Here is a 16,677-nt window from a genome sequence, read left to right as displayed (position 1 = left end):
TCAATCACAATGGAGTGAAATGAAGCAAGAGATAAAAAGAATTATTGAAAAATTACCATGTTCATCATCTGATTATGTTTGATAGAATGTGAAACCTGCTCACAAACTTGCTCTAACTGGGTCAAACAATCAGATCTCTCAAAATTAATTAATATCTTGCTGTTTACATAACTGTATATGTTATATACAGAAGACCTTGAACATATTAACATGGGTGGAAGATAAGTAAAGACATTTCGGCTAGATCTTGTGTGATACACAAAGTGCCTGTCCTAATGCTCTCATACTGACAGATCTAAGAACTGATTCAGAATGAGAAGAAATTCTAGAAAGTCTACCAGGTGATAAGGAAAGCTATAATCTGACAACTGTTCAGTCTGATTCATTCGCCCATACTAAATCACATTGCTCTGGTATAGGCGCAGAGAAGCAAGTGACTAATTTAAAATTAAAATTTGAACACACCGATGATGAGAAGGGTATAATCACATTCTTTATTTGGTGGGAGAGTATGGTTTGGTGGAGAAGGATATTAGATTTAATATATAAATATGTGTGAAAAAAGTTGTAGCAATAAGCACCATTGACCAAACAACTACTGATCCTATTACCTGTCACCTGCACACAATCACTTACACACATGTGTACACACAAAACACACAGCACCTTTGAAGTGTAGAATATGTCTTCTCTCTTCACAGTGCCATCGGCAATCTTGCTTCGAATGGCCTGGCCAACCTGCTCTTCATTTTGGTACAAATGAGCACTGTCAATATGGCGGAACCCAGCCTCTATAGCAAATTTGGTGACTTCCAGAGCTTCACTCTTAGGAACCTACATAAGCAACAAAAGTACAAGTTAAATATCCACATGATTAAGATATTGCTAAGGCCCAGGTTGATCTTCCCAAGAACCCACTTTTTTGTGTGCCTTTGGTTAGTTCTGTATGTGTGGTGATGTAGCCATGACAGTTTCCCTGAACATTGTTGTTGCTCAGTCACCAAGTCGTGGCCAACTCTTTGAGACATCAGAGACTACAGCACATCAGACTTCCCTGTCTTTCACTATCTTCTGGAGTTTGCTCAAACTCATGTCCATTGGGTCAGTGATGTGGTCCAACCATCTCATCGTCTGTCATCTGCTTCATTCCTAGTAAGTAACTAAATGGACGTGCAGAAACATTTAATACCAGGCAATAAGTGGTTGATTGCTGGCATAAGAGGACCCCAAGACCACTTCAAGTTTCAGAAATTTGCTGGAATAAATCATAAGACTCAGTATAAGTTTGTAGTCATGGATATGATTTATACTGTGAGATGTTTGAAGCAAAATCAATAAAGGTGTAAGTTGCCTGGTAAAAGCATCAAGAAAGCAGGTGAAAGCTACTGAGACCTCTGTTTACCAGTGAAGCCACACAGAATACACTAAATAAAAACTCTATCTATTCAAGGTGTACAAAGCTATATTCTTATAAAAGATCCATTGTTGATGATCACCAAGACTCCTCTTATGACCAAGCACTGAAAATTATACTTTAATAAAAACATATTACAACACCCAAGGAAACATTGCAAAACCTTTCCTGTAAGACTGTAGCTTATCCCCTCAAATGACACTATATTTTCCATTAGAAGAAGTTTCCAAGCAGAAACAGAAGTACAGGCACAGCTGGAGTGTCTTGCTTAGCACCAAACAGGCACCCCACAGTAGAAAAGAAATTGTCTCCCATTAGTTTTCAGTCACCTCATATTTGAGAACTTTTACCTCAAATATTTCTCTGGGTCATGTCTTTTCAGAAGGAGCAAAGAATTTTTGAACTAATTAAATACACAGAGAAACCCCACCATTGCAATCCCCCTCAAAGCAAAGCAGTTGACAGCGTTCTTGACAGCCGAGCCCCACCTCTTCTGCCAATCTGGGAAAGAGGCGGAAACTGGAGGGGAACCCAGAGTAATCTGCAGGTGAGCACAGCCTCAGATCCTGATGCAGAGTGAAGACTGAATGCTCTCTCCTCTTTCACAGGGCATGGTTCTAGCCTGGTTAGTGGAATCTCCCAGAGTCACACAGGAGCTCAGTGCTTGACAACCCAAGGCCCTTCCTCTCATGTTACATTCACTTACTATTTATATTTCAACCCACAGCCACTAATGTTACCTCTGGAGGTGCAAAGGTTCCAAATCCCAGGACAGGAATGAAGTGGCCATCATTAAGCTTCACTCTCTGGCCTTTGGGATCCATTGTTTGTTGCTCCACTGAGTAATCAGACTGATTTTTTTCTTTTGCCTTCAGAGGTTATAAATAACAGGAAGTTAACGCCCCAGCTGACTGTCCAATGTTAGCAGACACACTGTAGGAGGAGAAGGATTAAATGAGTCCCACAGGGTAAGAGGAGTATTTAGCCACTTGGCTTGTTTGTTTTTTCTTATCAGAATGTCTTAAGTTATATAATGATGAGATGTGCAGAACAATTATTTACCATATGTTACACAGAAACCTCCAAGGCCAGTCATTTCATTTTTCTAATTAAGAAGCCCACTCTTGATCAAACATCATTTGAAACAACTATTTTGTAGTACATACAAACACGCAAGTCACACAATTTGAAAGAATATTTAATAAGCATTTTTCAAAATGTAATCCCTTAATAAAGAATAAAAATATCAAATGAAAACAAACTGCCTTTTTACATTTCCCACCAGCAAAATTATTTTGCTTTATAGACCTGTACTGGTGGAAGTTTTAGTTGCTAAGTCCTGTCTGATTCTTTTACAACCCCATGGACTGTAGCTGGCAGGCTACTCTGTTCATGGAATTTCCCAGTAAGAATACTGGAGTGGGTTGCCATTTACTATACCACGGGAAATTCCTGACCCAGGGAATCTAACTCACTTCTCTTACAACTCCTGCATTGACAGGCAGATTCTTTAACACTGAGCCACCTGAGAAACCCTTACAGATCTGACAAGGGTAAAATCCTGAAAAGGATACCAAAGCCAGATATTTGGCAAGATGTTTATAGGAGACTAAATATTAATAATTATTGGTTACCATGTGCAGTGTGCAAACAGTCTCTGAGTGTTTATACCATGGACTTTGTTACATAATTTTTAAAAAAACACTCATAATGTAGCTGACAAATACTTACATAATTTACTATCCTGCTCAACATTATTCATAAAAGGAAAATCTATAAACAACTGAAACTGCAACAAAATTGAGAAGAGTAAGGGAAATCATGATGCACTAGTACAAGGGGATGTTGTGAAGGAAAATATAGTTTAACACACAGAGTGATGTCAGCAAAATAGTGAGGTAGGAGAAGTGAAGTCTCCCTTGGAGAAGGAAGTATGGAAACAGAAAGCAGCTGAAAATGTCATAGGCATTCTGGGGAACAGTCAAAGATCTACAGCTACAAAGTGAACATGCAACTAGGAAAGATCCAGAACTGCAGAAGGACATTTACGTGTGTTTTTATTCACATTCACCTCTTCTCTGACTTGTACGGTGGTGTCTTGATCTGTAAACGGCAGCAGCTCAGCACCCAGTTGTCTCCCTCAAAACAAACTGATGACAGAAATCCTTATGTGCAAAGTTCCCACCTACTTGGGGGCTGACTGAAGACTGGTGTCCCTTTCACTTAACTCTGAACTTAAACTGAAGAGCAGCGGGGGTATTTCCTTACAGCTACAGAGGGATTTCTATATGTGGGGACAGGGACAAGGAGTACGGTGGAGAAACAAGACTAGACCATGTTAAACACTGAGTATAACAGGTGTGGATTTGGGGGATAGTAAAGCATTCAAAAACAGTCATAAATTCCCCATAACCAGAGTCATCCATGGGTCAGCTATGTTGTTGATTCAGAAATGAACTCAGTTGCAGATGACACCACCCTTATGGCAGAAAGCAAAGAAGAACTAAAGATCCTCCTGATGAAAGTGAAAGAGGAGAGTGAAAAAGTTGACTTAAAGCTCAACATTCAGAAAACTAAGATCTTGGCATCCAGTCCCATCATTTCATGGCTAATAGATGGGGAAACAGTGAAAACAGTGGCAGGCTTTATTTTTTGGAGATCCAAAATTACTGCAGATAGTGACTGCAGCCATGAAATTAAAAAACACTTATTCCTTGGAAGGAAAGTTATGACCAACCTAGACAGCATATTAAAAAGCAGAGACATTGCTAGTCAAGGCTATGGTTTTTCCAGTAGTCATGTATGGATGTGAGAGTTGGACTGTAAAGAAAACTGAGCACAGAAGAATTGATGCTTTTGAACTGTGGTATTGGAGAAGACTCTTGAGAGTTTCTTGAACTGCAAAGAGATCAAACCAGTCCATCCTAAAGGAAATCAGTCCTGAATATTCATTGGAAGGACTGATGTTGAAGCGGAAACTCCAATCCTTTGGCCACCTGATGCAAAGAACTGACTCATTGGAAAAGACCCTGATGCTGGGAAAGATTGAAGGTGGGAGGAGGTGACAACAGAAGATGAGATGGTTGGATGGCATCACTGACTCAATGGACATGAGTTTGAGCAAGCTCCAGGAGTTGGTGATGGACAGGCAGGCCTGGCATGCTGCAGTCCATGGGCTCACAAAGAGTTGGACACAACTGAGCAACTGAACTGAACTGAACTGCCATTAGTTTCCTGTTGGGCTGATCCCGGACCAGGCACATGCCATGCCACCTAGTAAAGGACAATCAGGATGTGGTAAAAATCTGAAAACAGTGGGTATGTTGTCCAAGTACCCAGTCATGAACATACAGAGGAAGAGAGAGAAAAGGCGTACAATAAAGAAAGGTGAAACAAGAAAGCTAAAAAAGAGAGACAGAATGGAAAAAGAAAAAGAGAATGACATGAGCCATGGAACTGTTGTTGTTACTGTTTAGTTGGCTAAGTCAAAGCCCCTCTTTGTGACAGCATGGATGGTAGCCTGACAGGTTTCTCTGGCCATGGGATTCTCCAGGCAAGAATACTGGAGTGGGCTGCCATTCCCTTTTCCAGTGAATCTTCCTGGATCTGAGATCCAACCTGTATCTCCTGCACTGTCAGGCAGATTTTTTACCACTGCCATACCTGGGAAGCCTGATCCATGAGACGAAGAAAAGAAATCGGCACCGACTCTTCCTGAACAATCACAGGAGCCACACTTAGCTCACAGTGAGTGTCACAACTGTGCTGGGAGGAGCTCCAGGTGGGCAAGAGGACGCTGAGCTCAGCTACCCCAGGAGCACATCAGGGTCACATCTCCTAATAACACATGACAACAGCAGGAAGACTTGTCCACACCAGGGCTGTAAAATCCTCTTGTCCCCACAGAGCTGGGTGGGAAGGGAAGAGAAGCCGGCAGATGAGGACTGAACCCCGGGAGGGCCCCAGACAAGAGGGGTGACAGGGGCTCAGAGATCCTCCCTGGAGAGACCCATGTACACCACACACTGGGCACTGCAGCCCTGGTACGACCCTGGGAGGTCATGACCCCGCAGCTGCTGTGAACCCAGGAGGACCCGCAGGAGGCCTGGGAACCTGACTCCTCTCCTGAGACACGCACCCGCTCCTGGTCCTGGAACAGGCTGAGAGGGTGGCCAGATGCTGCCCAGGACTCAGCCAGTTTACTGGGCAGCCCATGTGCCCCCCAGCCCACAAATGCCCCCTCAGCACCTCTGGATCCAGTTCACTCTCCCTGGGACAAGGGCCGCCTATGCTGGGCAGAGTGGGCAGTGAGGGGTACAGATCTGGCTCAGACCAGCAGGATGTCTGGATGGGCCAGGGTGGCCATCGGCTATCAGAGAGGGGCCTGAGGATCAGTGTTCTGGAAATATCTTTCTCCATTTCCCTCTGAGTAAAGTCCTTTAAAAGCCTATGTGACAAGGACCCTCTGCCCCACTGGCTCTCTGACTTGTCTTCAGCTCCTGTCTCCCCACCTCACTAAACTCCACCCACATCAGCAGACTTGCTGGCCCTTAAATGTTCCATGAATACCCTTCCTTCCTGGAATGAGTGTTTTCTGTTCCAGAGAAATACAGGGAGCCACTGTCTCTATTTTCAAGGCTGTTTGGTACAAATGAAAAGTTGTGTGGGGTGAACGGTAGCTTGTGTCTCTGCCTAACAGAAGTACAGAAATGGGAAAGATTGTGCAGAATTTGGGAGAATGGCATTGAAATATGTATAATATCATATATGAAATGCCAGTCCAGGTTTGATGCACGATACTGGATGCTTGGGGCTGGTGCACTGGGATGACCCAGAGGGATGGTATGGGGAGGGAGGCGGGAGGAGGGTTCAGGATGGGGAACACATGTATACCTGTGGCGGATTCATTTCAATATTTGGCAAAACCAATACAATATTGTAAAGTTTAAAAATAAAATAAAATTAAAAAAAAGATTGTGCAGAATTATCTCAACAGACATTTACCCATTTCTAACAGTTAAATTCTCATGATTTCATTCACAGTCTCATTCTACATGAGACTAATGACTCAAGACATTTCTCATTTCAGTTATTGACATTTGTTGATATAACAATGTCTTTCTAAAGAATGTTCAGTAAAGTTTTGTGGAATGACCACTGAATAAACTCAAAATATGTAAGGATTCATCAAAATGCTGAGCATGAGCAGACAAATAAGAAATTACAAAAATAACTAAGATGTGCTGCTTGCTATACAGGAAGCAAAATATAATACTGGATTTTTTAAATCATATTTTTAGCTTACCAAGATACTTAGGCTATGTTTCAAAAGAAGTATACAACCTATAGATTGAAGTTTATATGTCTTTGTAAATGAACAAACACACATATTTGTCAAGTAAAATCACAATGTAAATGCACCAAAGGAAGTGTTTTTGAGTAGACACAGCTTATCATCATTCCCTATCCTGTCCCTTTTCTATCTAAATATTCTGTCATATATCTGTATTATTTCAATCATCAGGAAAAAGAGTATTCTTACTTTGAAGTCTATGCTGTTTCATAAACAGTTTATTTTTAAAAGGAAAGGCAAGGTTTCAGAAAGTTCAGACACTTTATTTAAACTTCTCTTTCAGGCACAAAAATTTTCTTAACCACCCTAGAAGTATGAAGTTATCGAAGAACCACAGGGAGAGCTGAGAGTCAATATTATTCAGAGAATGGATGCTCAGGGTGACTGACACCACTGGAAGAGAAAGAGATATATTCATTTATGAACTCTGGCCTCATTATAACATAGTTTTATAATTAATATAATCATTTTCCCCTGATGTGAAAAGAATTAAACATTAAACATGTTCATTAGTCCCTGAAAGAATAGTGGGCTGCAGGCACTGTGCCCTTTGTGTTTCCTGGCTCCCTGGGCTCTGAGAGGAGGTACACCAGGCACAGGGATTAGGGGCACAAAGTAGTGAATTCATTCACCACAATGTTAACTGTGGGAATTTTACTGATGGGCTCTCCTGGGCCCCAGTCTCATTTCTGTTGATCAAGGATGGAGCCCTGGAGGAAACTTCTGGTTTGAGGTCTGCGGGAAGTACCTGGCTGACTCCTATGCTGGAAGACTCCTATGCTGGACTGTCTTTCTTTTCAGTCCTAAAAAGAGGACTGACTGAAGCTTTTAAGAAGCTTAGTTCCCCTGCTCACCTGTCTACTACCAAAAACAAAAACAAAAACAAAAACAAAACTGTGTGTGTGAAACAGTCACTTACATTAGAAATTCATAATATCTTATATTTCTGTTGAGGCCATCGATTGCTTTCATGTCATCTGGACTCAGTTCAAACCCAAACACCTGGAAGGAAGAAACAATCACATTAACCTCTCCTGGAAGGAGCCGGCCTCCTCCAGGGCACTGGAAGACTTTTCAGCTGGATGGAGACAAGAAGAGTCAGGAAGACGTGTCTGTCCTCAGCTTCCAGGAGAACAATCTGGGCCCCTCTGACGAATTCTCACCTCTTCTTTCCACACCTTCTCCTACTCTGTCCACCTCACAAACATTACAGTGCATCAGTCCCTTATCTTTCTGAGTGAATCACTTGTGACAGAAAACAAACTAAAATTTGCTTTTTCCAAACACACTGCTTTAGACACTCCTGACTCGATACTGAACCTGAGCTGACACTAGACTGATTGCCTCTCCCCAACATGCCCTAAGGGTGACAGCATTCAGCTGAAGCAGTGTGGGAAGGAGGCTCCCCATGAAAGCCTGTTCAGGAATCTGATATGAAACTTGCTCATTATCTAATATAATAAATCTAACAAAACCTATATGTCAGTGCCTTAGTGGAGAAGACCCCTGTGTTGGGAAAATGTCCTGGAGAAGAAAATGGCAACCCACTCCAGCATTCTTGCTTGGAGAATCACATGGACAGAGGAGCCGGGTGGGCTACAGTCCATGGGGTTACAAAGAGTTGGACACAACTAAAGCAACTAACACTTTAGTGTAAATAGTTATGAATGAAAAGTCTTTAAAATATTAAAGAACACAAATTATTAAAAATTCACATCACAGTCATGAAAAGAAAAGCTTAATTTTCTAAAGAAATACATTTTCCAGAGTGATCTAGTGATTCAGTGCAACATGAACCAAAGTCTAAAACACATAATCTTTTGTGGAAGTCAGTAAAGTAATACTAAATTTTAAATAAAAGAACAGCTAGTCAAGAGCAGTCAAGACATCCTTAAAGACAAATGTACCATTCTAAGGAAGAACACTTACTTTCCATTTTAAAAACACAGAACAGAAAACTGAATAGTTAAATAGAAGAGAAGGGCCACAAATGTACTTATGGACACTTATTATATGACAGAGTTGATAATAAAAATCAATGAAATACACAGACACTTAGATTTCTATTTAAGTAAAGAAACATATAGGCAATCATTTTTATATCATATTAAAAAAATCAGTTTCAGATATATTTTCGAATGAAATTTCAATGGAAACAGAAAAACAATTTTTCAGGGGACCATGCACCTGACCCTTGACATGGCCTGACCTGTAATTTCCAATGGAGGCTGAAGTTTGCCAAAAGAAGTGGTGACTTATTTCTGAGCTGAGATAATGACATGGATTTTTTCCCTCTCCCTGGCTTGAAATTACAGCACTGTCCTGAAATGAAAACCAAGTTAGTTGACCAGATTCTAGCCAAATATATATGAAAAACTACATGGAGAAGCATGCAGGCTCCTCTGACAAGTGCTAAAGCAGAACTGCCTAGCTGTACTGAACTGAACAGCAAATGCATGAGAGCCCAGCCAAGAAGACAACAGTTGAGCTGAGTGCAGGTGGAATCTCAAACCATAGAATCAAGAGACACATAACTGATCTCTGTATTAAATCTTAAAACTGGAGAGAGTTTTCTGTACACCTATGCTTAAGGGTACAGTAATGCTCTGTTTCACAGAAAACAAATGAGAGACACCATGCAAAAGTGGACAAAGTCTTGAGAGGAACTTCACAAAAACAGAAACTCAAGAAGTTTAAACATATGAAGATGAAACCTTATTAGTATTCAGGAAAATGCAAAATAAAACCACTATGGTTTGGAGATGAAAGATTGCTGCCCTAATTTTTGTGCCCCAAAATTCACATGTGGATGGTGTTAGAAATGGAGCCTTTGAGAGGTGATTAGGTCATGATGGTGGAGCCTTTGTGATGAGATTTCAACAACATCATAGTCATATAAGAAACTTGGGAGAACTCTCCTTCCCACCTTAACTACATTAAAATACAAGAAGAAGACTGGAGGAGGGCCCTCACCTGACCAAGAATGCACCCTGACCTCAGACCTCCAGCTTCAGAAATGTGAGAAGCAAATTTTCATTGTTTCTAAGACACCAAATTTGTGGCATTTTGTTAAAACAGTCCAAATGGCATAAAATAATCACATAATGCAATTTCATCCATTGAGAACGAAGATAAGAAGACATCATTTGTACAAGGTGATAGGATAAATTGCAGACCTAGCACTGGAACTAAAATCTCCATTTTCTGTCCAAATTCATTTTCTTGGACTCCAAAATCACTGAAGATCGTGACTGCAGCCATGAAATTAAAAGACCCTTGCTCCTTCTAAGAAAAGCTATGACAAACCTAGGCAGTATATTAAAAAACAGAGGCATTACGTTACTGACAAAGGTCCATATAGTCAAAGCTGTGGTTTTCCAGCAGCCATGTATGGATGTGAGAGGTGGACCGTAAAGAAAGCTGAGTGCCGAAGAACTGATGCTTTTGAACTGTGGTGTTGGAGAAAACTCTTGAAAGTTCCTTGGACTGTAAGGAAATTAAACCAGTCAATTGTAAAGGAAATCAGTCCTGAATATTCATTGGAAGGACAGATGCTGAAGGTGAAGCTCCAATACTTTGGCCACCTGATGCAAAGAACTGACTCACTGGAAAAGACCCTGATGCTGGGAAAGATTGAAGGCAGGAGGAAAAGGGGAAGACAGAGGATGAAATGGTTGGATGGCATCACCGACTCAGTGGACATGAGTTTAAGTGAGCTCCGGGAGTTGGTGATGGACAGGGAAGCCTGGCGTGCTTCAGTCCATGAAGTCGCAAAGAGTCATACATGACTGAGTGACTGAACTGAACTGAACTGAACCCTCTACAACCAGGCCACCTCTCCTGTTGCCACAGCAGGAGGAGAAAATCATCAGGAATACACACAAGGCATTAATGCACAGGGAAGAACCAGTAAATCATCTTGACTCAAGGAAAGTCTTGAGAGACAAAGAATGACCCTTTGGAATGAAGGATATTCCTTAGGAGCCCTCTACCCATAGCCCGACTCATCACATGTATGTTCTCTTTGAATCGTTTTTTGTTGTAACTCTTGGCCAGAACCACAACCCCACATTGTATCTGATAGTGAAGGACAACCAAAGCTGGAGTTCACTTGTGCTTTTTGGCAATGGCACAAAGAACCGGATCCTCCAAGAGAATGGGGTGGTTCACATTCACCCTGGAAAGAAATTCAGAAATCCAGAGGAGCTGAGACTAAGTATTCAGTCTGTGAGTAGTTTTCCCAGACAGATTAAGTAGGTGTCCTCTACACCAGTGCTTCACAAAGTGTGGTCCATGGACCAGCATCATCAGTATCACCGGGGATTTTGTTAGAAATACAAATTTCATGGCTTAGCTGAAGACAAACTGAATCAGCATCTCAACTGTGTCACCTCCCATTCTGTGTTTACAAAACTCTGCAGGTATTTGGATGCATTATTGATCTGAGACCAGGATTGCTAAAGTTGTGGGTTTTTTCTTTAATTCTCAGAGGTTGTTTTTCTTCTATAATCAAGGGCATGAACAGAGAAACAGAAGGGAAAGACCAGGAATTTTTTAAATTTCACTTTCCTGCTGCTGCTGCTGCTGCTGCTGGTAAGTTGCTTCAGTCGTGTCTGACTCTGTGCGACTCCATAGATGGCAGCCCACCAAACTCCCCCATCCCTGGGATTCTTTAGGCAAGAACACTGGAGTGGGTTGTCATTTCCTTCTCCAATGCATGAAAGTGAAAAATGAAAGTGAAGTCGTTCAGTTGTGTCCGACTCTTAGTGACCCCATGGACTGCAGCCTACCAGGCTCCTCTGTCCATGGGATTTTCCAGGCAAGAGTACTGGAGTGGGGTGCCATTGCCTTCTCTGTTCACTTTCCTAAGGCATTAATAAAAAGTAAGTAGTCTCAAAATCAGAGACATTTATTTCTTCATTATTTTTCTATTATTTTCTATCATAATAGACCTCACAATTGCATATTATTATCCCAATTTTACACATAAGGTAACTGAGGCTTGGAATTTCTATCTTTAGAAATGTTTTATTAGTTAATAACTACATAAATCATGACATAAGCTTCTGTCTCTGGTTCCAACTAGGGGATTATATATAGATTTTATTGAAGACATTTAATGATGAGTTTACAAGCTGTTCAGTTCAGTTCAGTTGCTCAATCATGTCCAACTCTTTGTGACCCCATGAATCTCAGCTACTACAATGTACAAAAAAATGGCTGGGCGATGGGAAATTAAAAGAAAAGAAAATATTCCATCCATCCCCTATCTCCCCTTTGCTTATGAGAGCTATCTGAGTACTGTATTTTAAAATATCTCATCAAAAATTGAATTTTAGGGAAACTCCCACTTGTCTTCAATAGGATTCAATATCATTCTTTTACTCCTTGTGATCCCAGCACACCATGGGCTAAAAGAACAATATCATGTGACTTGCAGAAATCCAACAATTTGCTATGATTGAGATAAGGATGACATTCCACCTGTAAAATGTCAACAGAGAAGAGTGTCAGATTATTTGAAAAGGTAGTATTAACATGACAGAGGCAGATTAAAAGTTTTAAGTGCCTAAAGGAAAGATTGCTACATTAAATGTAAAATGGAAATATAAACATCTAGAGAGAAGTAGAGAAAAGTGTGTTTATACAGTTAATTTTATGACAGACCATGGATGGGAGAACCAGTCCAGGTTGAGTAATAAAAAGGTGTACTCTATATTTGAGTAGATATTCTTGGGTAAATGTTTTATCTTCTGTTAACATCACCTCAAGCCTTTAACTTCACCCTCTAACCTGGATGACTTTAATCATCTCCAGCACATTTTCTGTTCTGTGCTCTCTGTTGAGACTCATAAAGGCTAAGACACCAAGACTAAGGATTCAGTCATCAGAACCCCACAAAAACACTTAACACTCATCTCAGCTGATTGGTTACTTTATTAATTTACTTCCCATTCAATGTTTTCAAGGCTTCCTTCCTATACACAGTTCGTTCCAGGGCACTCTCCCATCCATTCTTGTCAACCTTTAATCTCAGGGAAACACCTCCTACCTCTAGCTCTAGATTCTATCCAAAATTCAGAAGGATGCCCTCCCCACCTTTTCCATCCAGATTACATAGAGATACTACTTTGGATTCTATTCACACCACCCAGACAGAGACTCTGCTCTCTAGAGTCCTCTGTCCCACAAAGGTCAGATGAACAGGAGAGAAGGACAGACAGACATCTGGCTCCAGTGTAAGAAGGAGGTTCTGAAGAGCAGGAGGGAGAGGAGTCAAGCTGCTCACCTGGTTGCAGACGGGCTTGTACTTGAGCCCCAGCTTGTTCATAATCTTCTCCAGCTGCTTGTGGTTGAAGTTGGACACCCCAATGGACTTGGTCAGCCCTGTGTCCTTACATTTCTCCAGGGCCTGGGAGGGAGGGGTGGTGAGCGGTCACTTGGAATGGGCAAGAACAAGAATAAATGTTGAAAAAATCAACAAACATGGTCACCATCAAGAATTAGCATTGAGTATCAAGAGGAAAAAGGGAAGAAAGTCATCACATCAGTTGAACAATTACTATTTCTGCCTTAAAAAAAAAAAAAACAAAGAAGACATATCACATGGAAGGAAAGAAATGCCTTGTCTTCATTGTCCAAAATTCTCCATTTCATTCCTCTATGTGAACATTTCAGCAATGGTTTCCTCCCCTCAACCCGAGCATCCCAGCCCTTAGGTTCATGAACTGCTGAGTCTGATGGGCCACAGCCCATTCTCACAGGTGGAAGAAATGAAGGAGGTTTTCCCTCTCCTGGCTCCTCCACTGGTTCTCTCCTCCCTGGACTCACCTCCCACGTGTGACAGAGATCCAACGAATCAAATATCAATTTTCACTTTCCATCTTTTGGAAATAATTCCTCCCCTGGATGGAACAGAAGCAGGCATATTAGAGATGTGACAAAATAATTTCTCTTTAGCCAGGCTGCAAGGCACCAGGAATTAAATCTCCATGAGGTAGGTTTACAAATTTCTACATACTAATATTTGCAATGTGATTTGTGTATGGAGTTGTAAGCAATGTCTACAGGAAGGAGGCTTATTCTATTCTCTTATACTTATTATATGTTACAAAAAATACAATTTTTCTATGTTCTTAAAGGGACTTCCAGTGACTTCTGTGAATTTTGTCTGTTTCCTGTACTTGCCTCTCTTGAAATGTCTCTGGTCTGAGAATGGCAGTAAGTTCCATGCCATAATTTCCAGAATAAAAATTGCGAATGACACCTGGGCTAGATAATCAGGTTTCCTTTTCTCTTCAAGCATCAGATGCCCTACAGCAGGCATGTGAACCAACAAGGCTCTTGTTAGGCTGATATGGAATGTGGAAGATCCAGACATGCTCTCAAATATTCATGACCATGAGCCTTGGAATGCCTCCAAAATCATATTTGCCACCAATGGAAATGTTCAGTGAAAATATAGTAATGTAATGATAAGGGATAGAAAAAGGAGACATTTATGAAGAGTCCTGCAAATCCTCAAATCTCTCTGTGTCTGAGATTTGCAACTACATAGTCCACTAAGCTATTTTGCATCAGATGGCTTGAGTTGATTTCTGTAACTTGAAATCAAGAGTGCAAAGTAAACCTTTCCTTTTTTTAAATTGAAGGATCAGTGTTTTACAGAATTTTGTTGTTTTCTGTCAAACCTCAACATGAATCAGCCATAGGTAAACATATATCTCCTCCCTTTTCAAGCTTCTTCCCATCTCCCTCCAAATCCTACCCCTCTATGTTGATACAGTGCCCCATTTGAGTTTTAAGCAAAACATTCTTAATGACTAAGTGCAGTCTAAACATCTCATCGTAAAGTAGGGCAGGACTGTAGACAATGTCTCCCAATTCCCTATAAAGGTACAAGGTTTAGACTCACCCAAGAGGGAGCACAACCAAATCTGCTCAAGTTAAAAGGATGAAAGACAAGATGAAGTCATCATGTTCAATGTAGGGCAGTGTCATGCTCACCACGGCTTCACCAAACTCTTGGTTCATGAAATCCCCAGACACTTAGGAGTCATAACCAGGACTGTGTACAGAACCCACCTATTTCTACTTCCTCAAGATTTTCAGGCAGAGACTCTAGATTATTAACTCCTTTGTCTGGGATGCATGTAACAGATTCAAAGAAACTCAGTAAATAGATGACCACAAATGATTATGTGGGGGATTCTACTCTAGTGTAATCATCCCTTCAATCTACTAAGAAAAACCTTAATTCAACCATCCATGCAAGTTGATGCATCTCCTTTTTTTTTAATTTATTTATTTTAGTTGGAGACTAATTACTTTATAATATTGTAGGGGGTTTTGCCATACACTGATATGAATCATCCATGGGTTTACATGTGTTCCCCCTCCTGAGCCCCCATCCCATCCCTCTGGATCACCCCAGTGCACCAGCCCTGAGCACCCTGTCTCATGCATCAAGCCTGGACTGGCAATCTGTTTCATATATGATAATATATATGTTTCAAGGCTATTCTCCCAGATCATCCCACCCTTGCATTCTCCCATAGAGTCCAGAAGACAGTTCTATACATCTGTGTCTCTTTTGCTGTCTCCCATACAGGGTCATTGTTACCATCTTTCTAAATTCCATATATATGTGTTAGTATACTGTATTGATGTTTTACTCTCTGGCTTACTTCACTCTGTATAATAGGCTCCAGTTTCATCCACCTCATTAGAACTGATTCAAATGTATTCTTTTTAATGCCTGAGTAATACTCCATTATGTATATGTACCACAGCTTTCTTATCCATTCGTCTGCTCATGGACGTCCAGGTTGCTTCCATGTCCTGGCTATTATAAACAGTGCTGTGGTGAACATTGGGATATATGTGTCTCTTTCAACTCTGGTTTTCTTGGTGTGTATGCCCAGCAGTGGGATTGCTGGGTCATATGGCAGTTCTATTTCCATTGGTGTTTTTTTTTTTTTAGTTTAAATTTATTTATTTTATTAGAGGCTAATTACTTTACAATATTGTATTGATTTTGCCATACATCAACATGAATCTGCCACAGGTGTACACGTGTTCCCAATCCTGAACCCCCCTCCCACCTCCTTCCCCATACCATCCCTCTGGGTCATCCCAGTGCACCAGCACCAAGCTTCCTGTATCCTGCATCGAACCTGGACTGGCAATTCACTTCTTATATGATATTACACATGTTTCGATGCCATTCTCCCAAATCATTCCCCCCCCCCTCTCCTACAGAGTCCAAAAGACTGTTCTATACATCTGTGTCTCTTTTGCTGTCTCTCATACAGGATTGTCATTACCATCTTTCTAAATTCCATATATATGTGTTAGTATACTGTATTGGTGTTTTTATTTCTGGCTTACTTCACTCTGTATTATCGGCTCCAATTTCATCCACCTCATTAAAACTGATTCAAATGTATTCTTTTTAATGGCTGAGTAATATTCCATTGTGTATATGTACCACAGCTTTCTTGTCCATTCATCTGCTGATGGACATCTAGGTTGCTTCCATGTCCCGGCTATTATAAACAGTGCTGTAATGAACATTGGAGTACACATGTCTCTTTCAATTCTGGTTTCCTCAGTGTGTATGCCCAGTAGTGGGATTGCTGGGTCATATGGCAGTTCTATTTCCAGTTTTTTAAGGAATCTCCACACTGTTGTCCATAGTGGCTGTACTAGTTTGCATTCCCACCAACAATATAAGAGGGTTCCCTTTTTTCCACATCCTCTCCAGCATTTATTGCTTGTAGACTTTTGGATCACAGCCATTCTGACTGGTGTGAAATGGTACTGATTGTGGTTTGATTTGCATTTCTCTGATAATGAGTGATGTTGAGCATCTTTCCATGTGTTTGTTAGCCATCTGTATGTCTTCTTT

General features: G+C 40.9%; 1 protein-coding gene and 1 pseudogene across 1 annotated transcript in view; both read right to left on the bottom strand.

Annotated features, from left to right (window-relative positions):
* The window catches only part of LOC104985994 (dihydrodiol dehydrogenase 3), an 11,558-nt gene extending 9,196 nt beyond the window's left edge, over positions 1 to 2,362 (bottom strand). Inside the window, exons 1-2 of the mRNA XM_010836394.1 lie at positions 2,155 to 2,362; positions 667 to 834 (exon numbers count right to left, since the gene is read on the bottom strand). Of these exons, the coding sequence (XP_010834696.1) occupies positions 667 to 834; positions 2,155 to 2,238 (252 nt within the window). The 5' untranslated portion in view covers positions 2,239 to 2,362. The remainder of the gene's footprint in view (positions 1 to 666; positions 835 to 2,154) is intronic.
* A 4,761-nt stretch (positions 2,363 to 7,123) lies between these two features.
* The window catches only part of LOC104985993, a 20,060-nt pseudogene continuing 10,506 nt past the window's right edge, over positions 7,124 to 16,677 (bottom strand).

This window comes from Bison bison, unplaced genomic scaffold (assembly GCF_000754665.1).
Source record: "Bison bison bison isolate TAMUID 2011002044 unplaced genomic scaffold, Bison_UMD1.0 scf7180017864063, whole genome shotgun sequence".
NCBI lineage: Eukaryota > Metazoa > Chordata > Mammalia > Artiodactyla > Bovidae > Bison > Bison bison.
The sequence above is the reverse complement of the archived record's forward strand: the minus strand, read 5'-3'. Positions and strand labels throughout refer to the sequence as shown.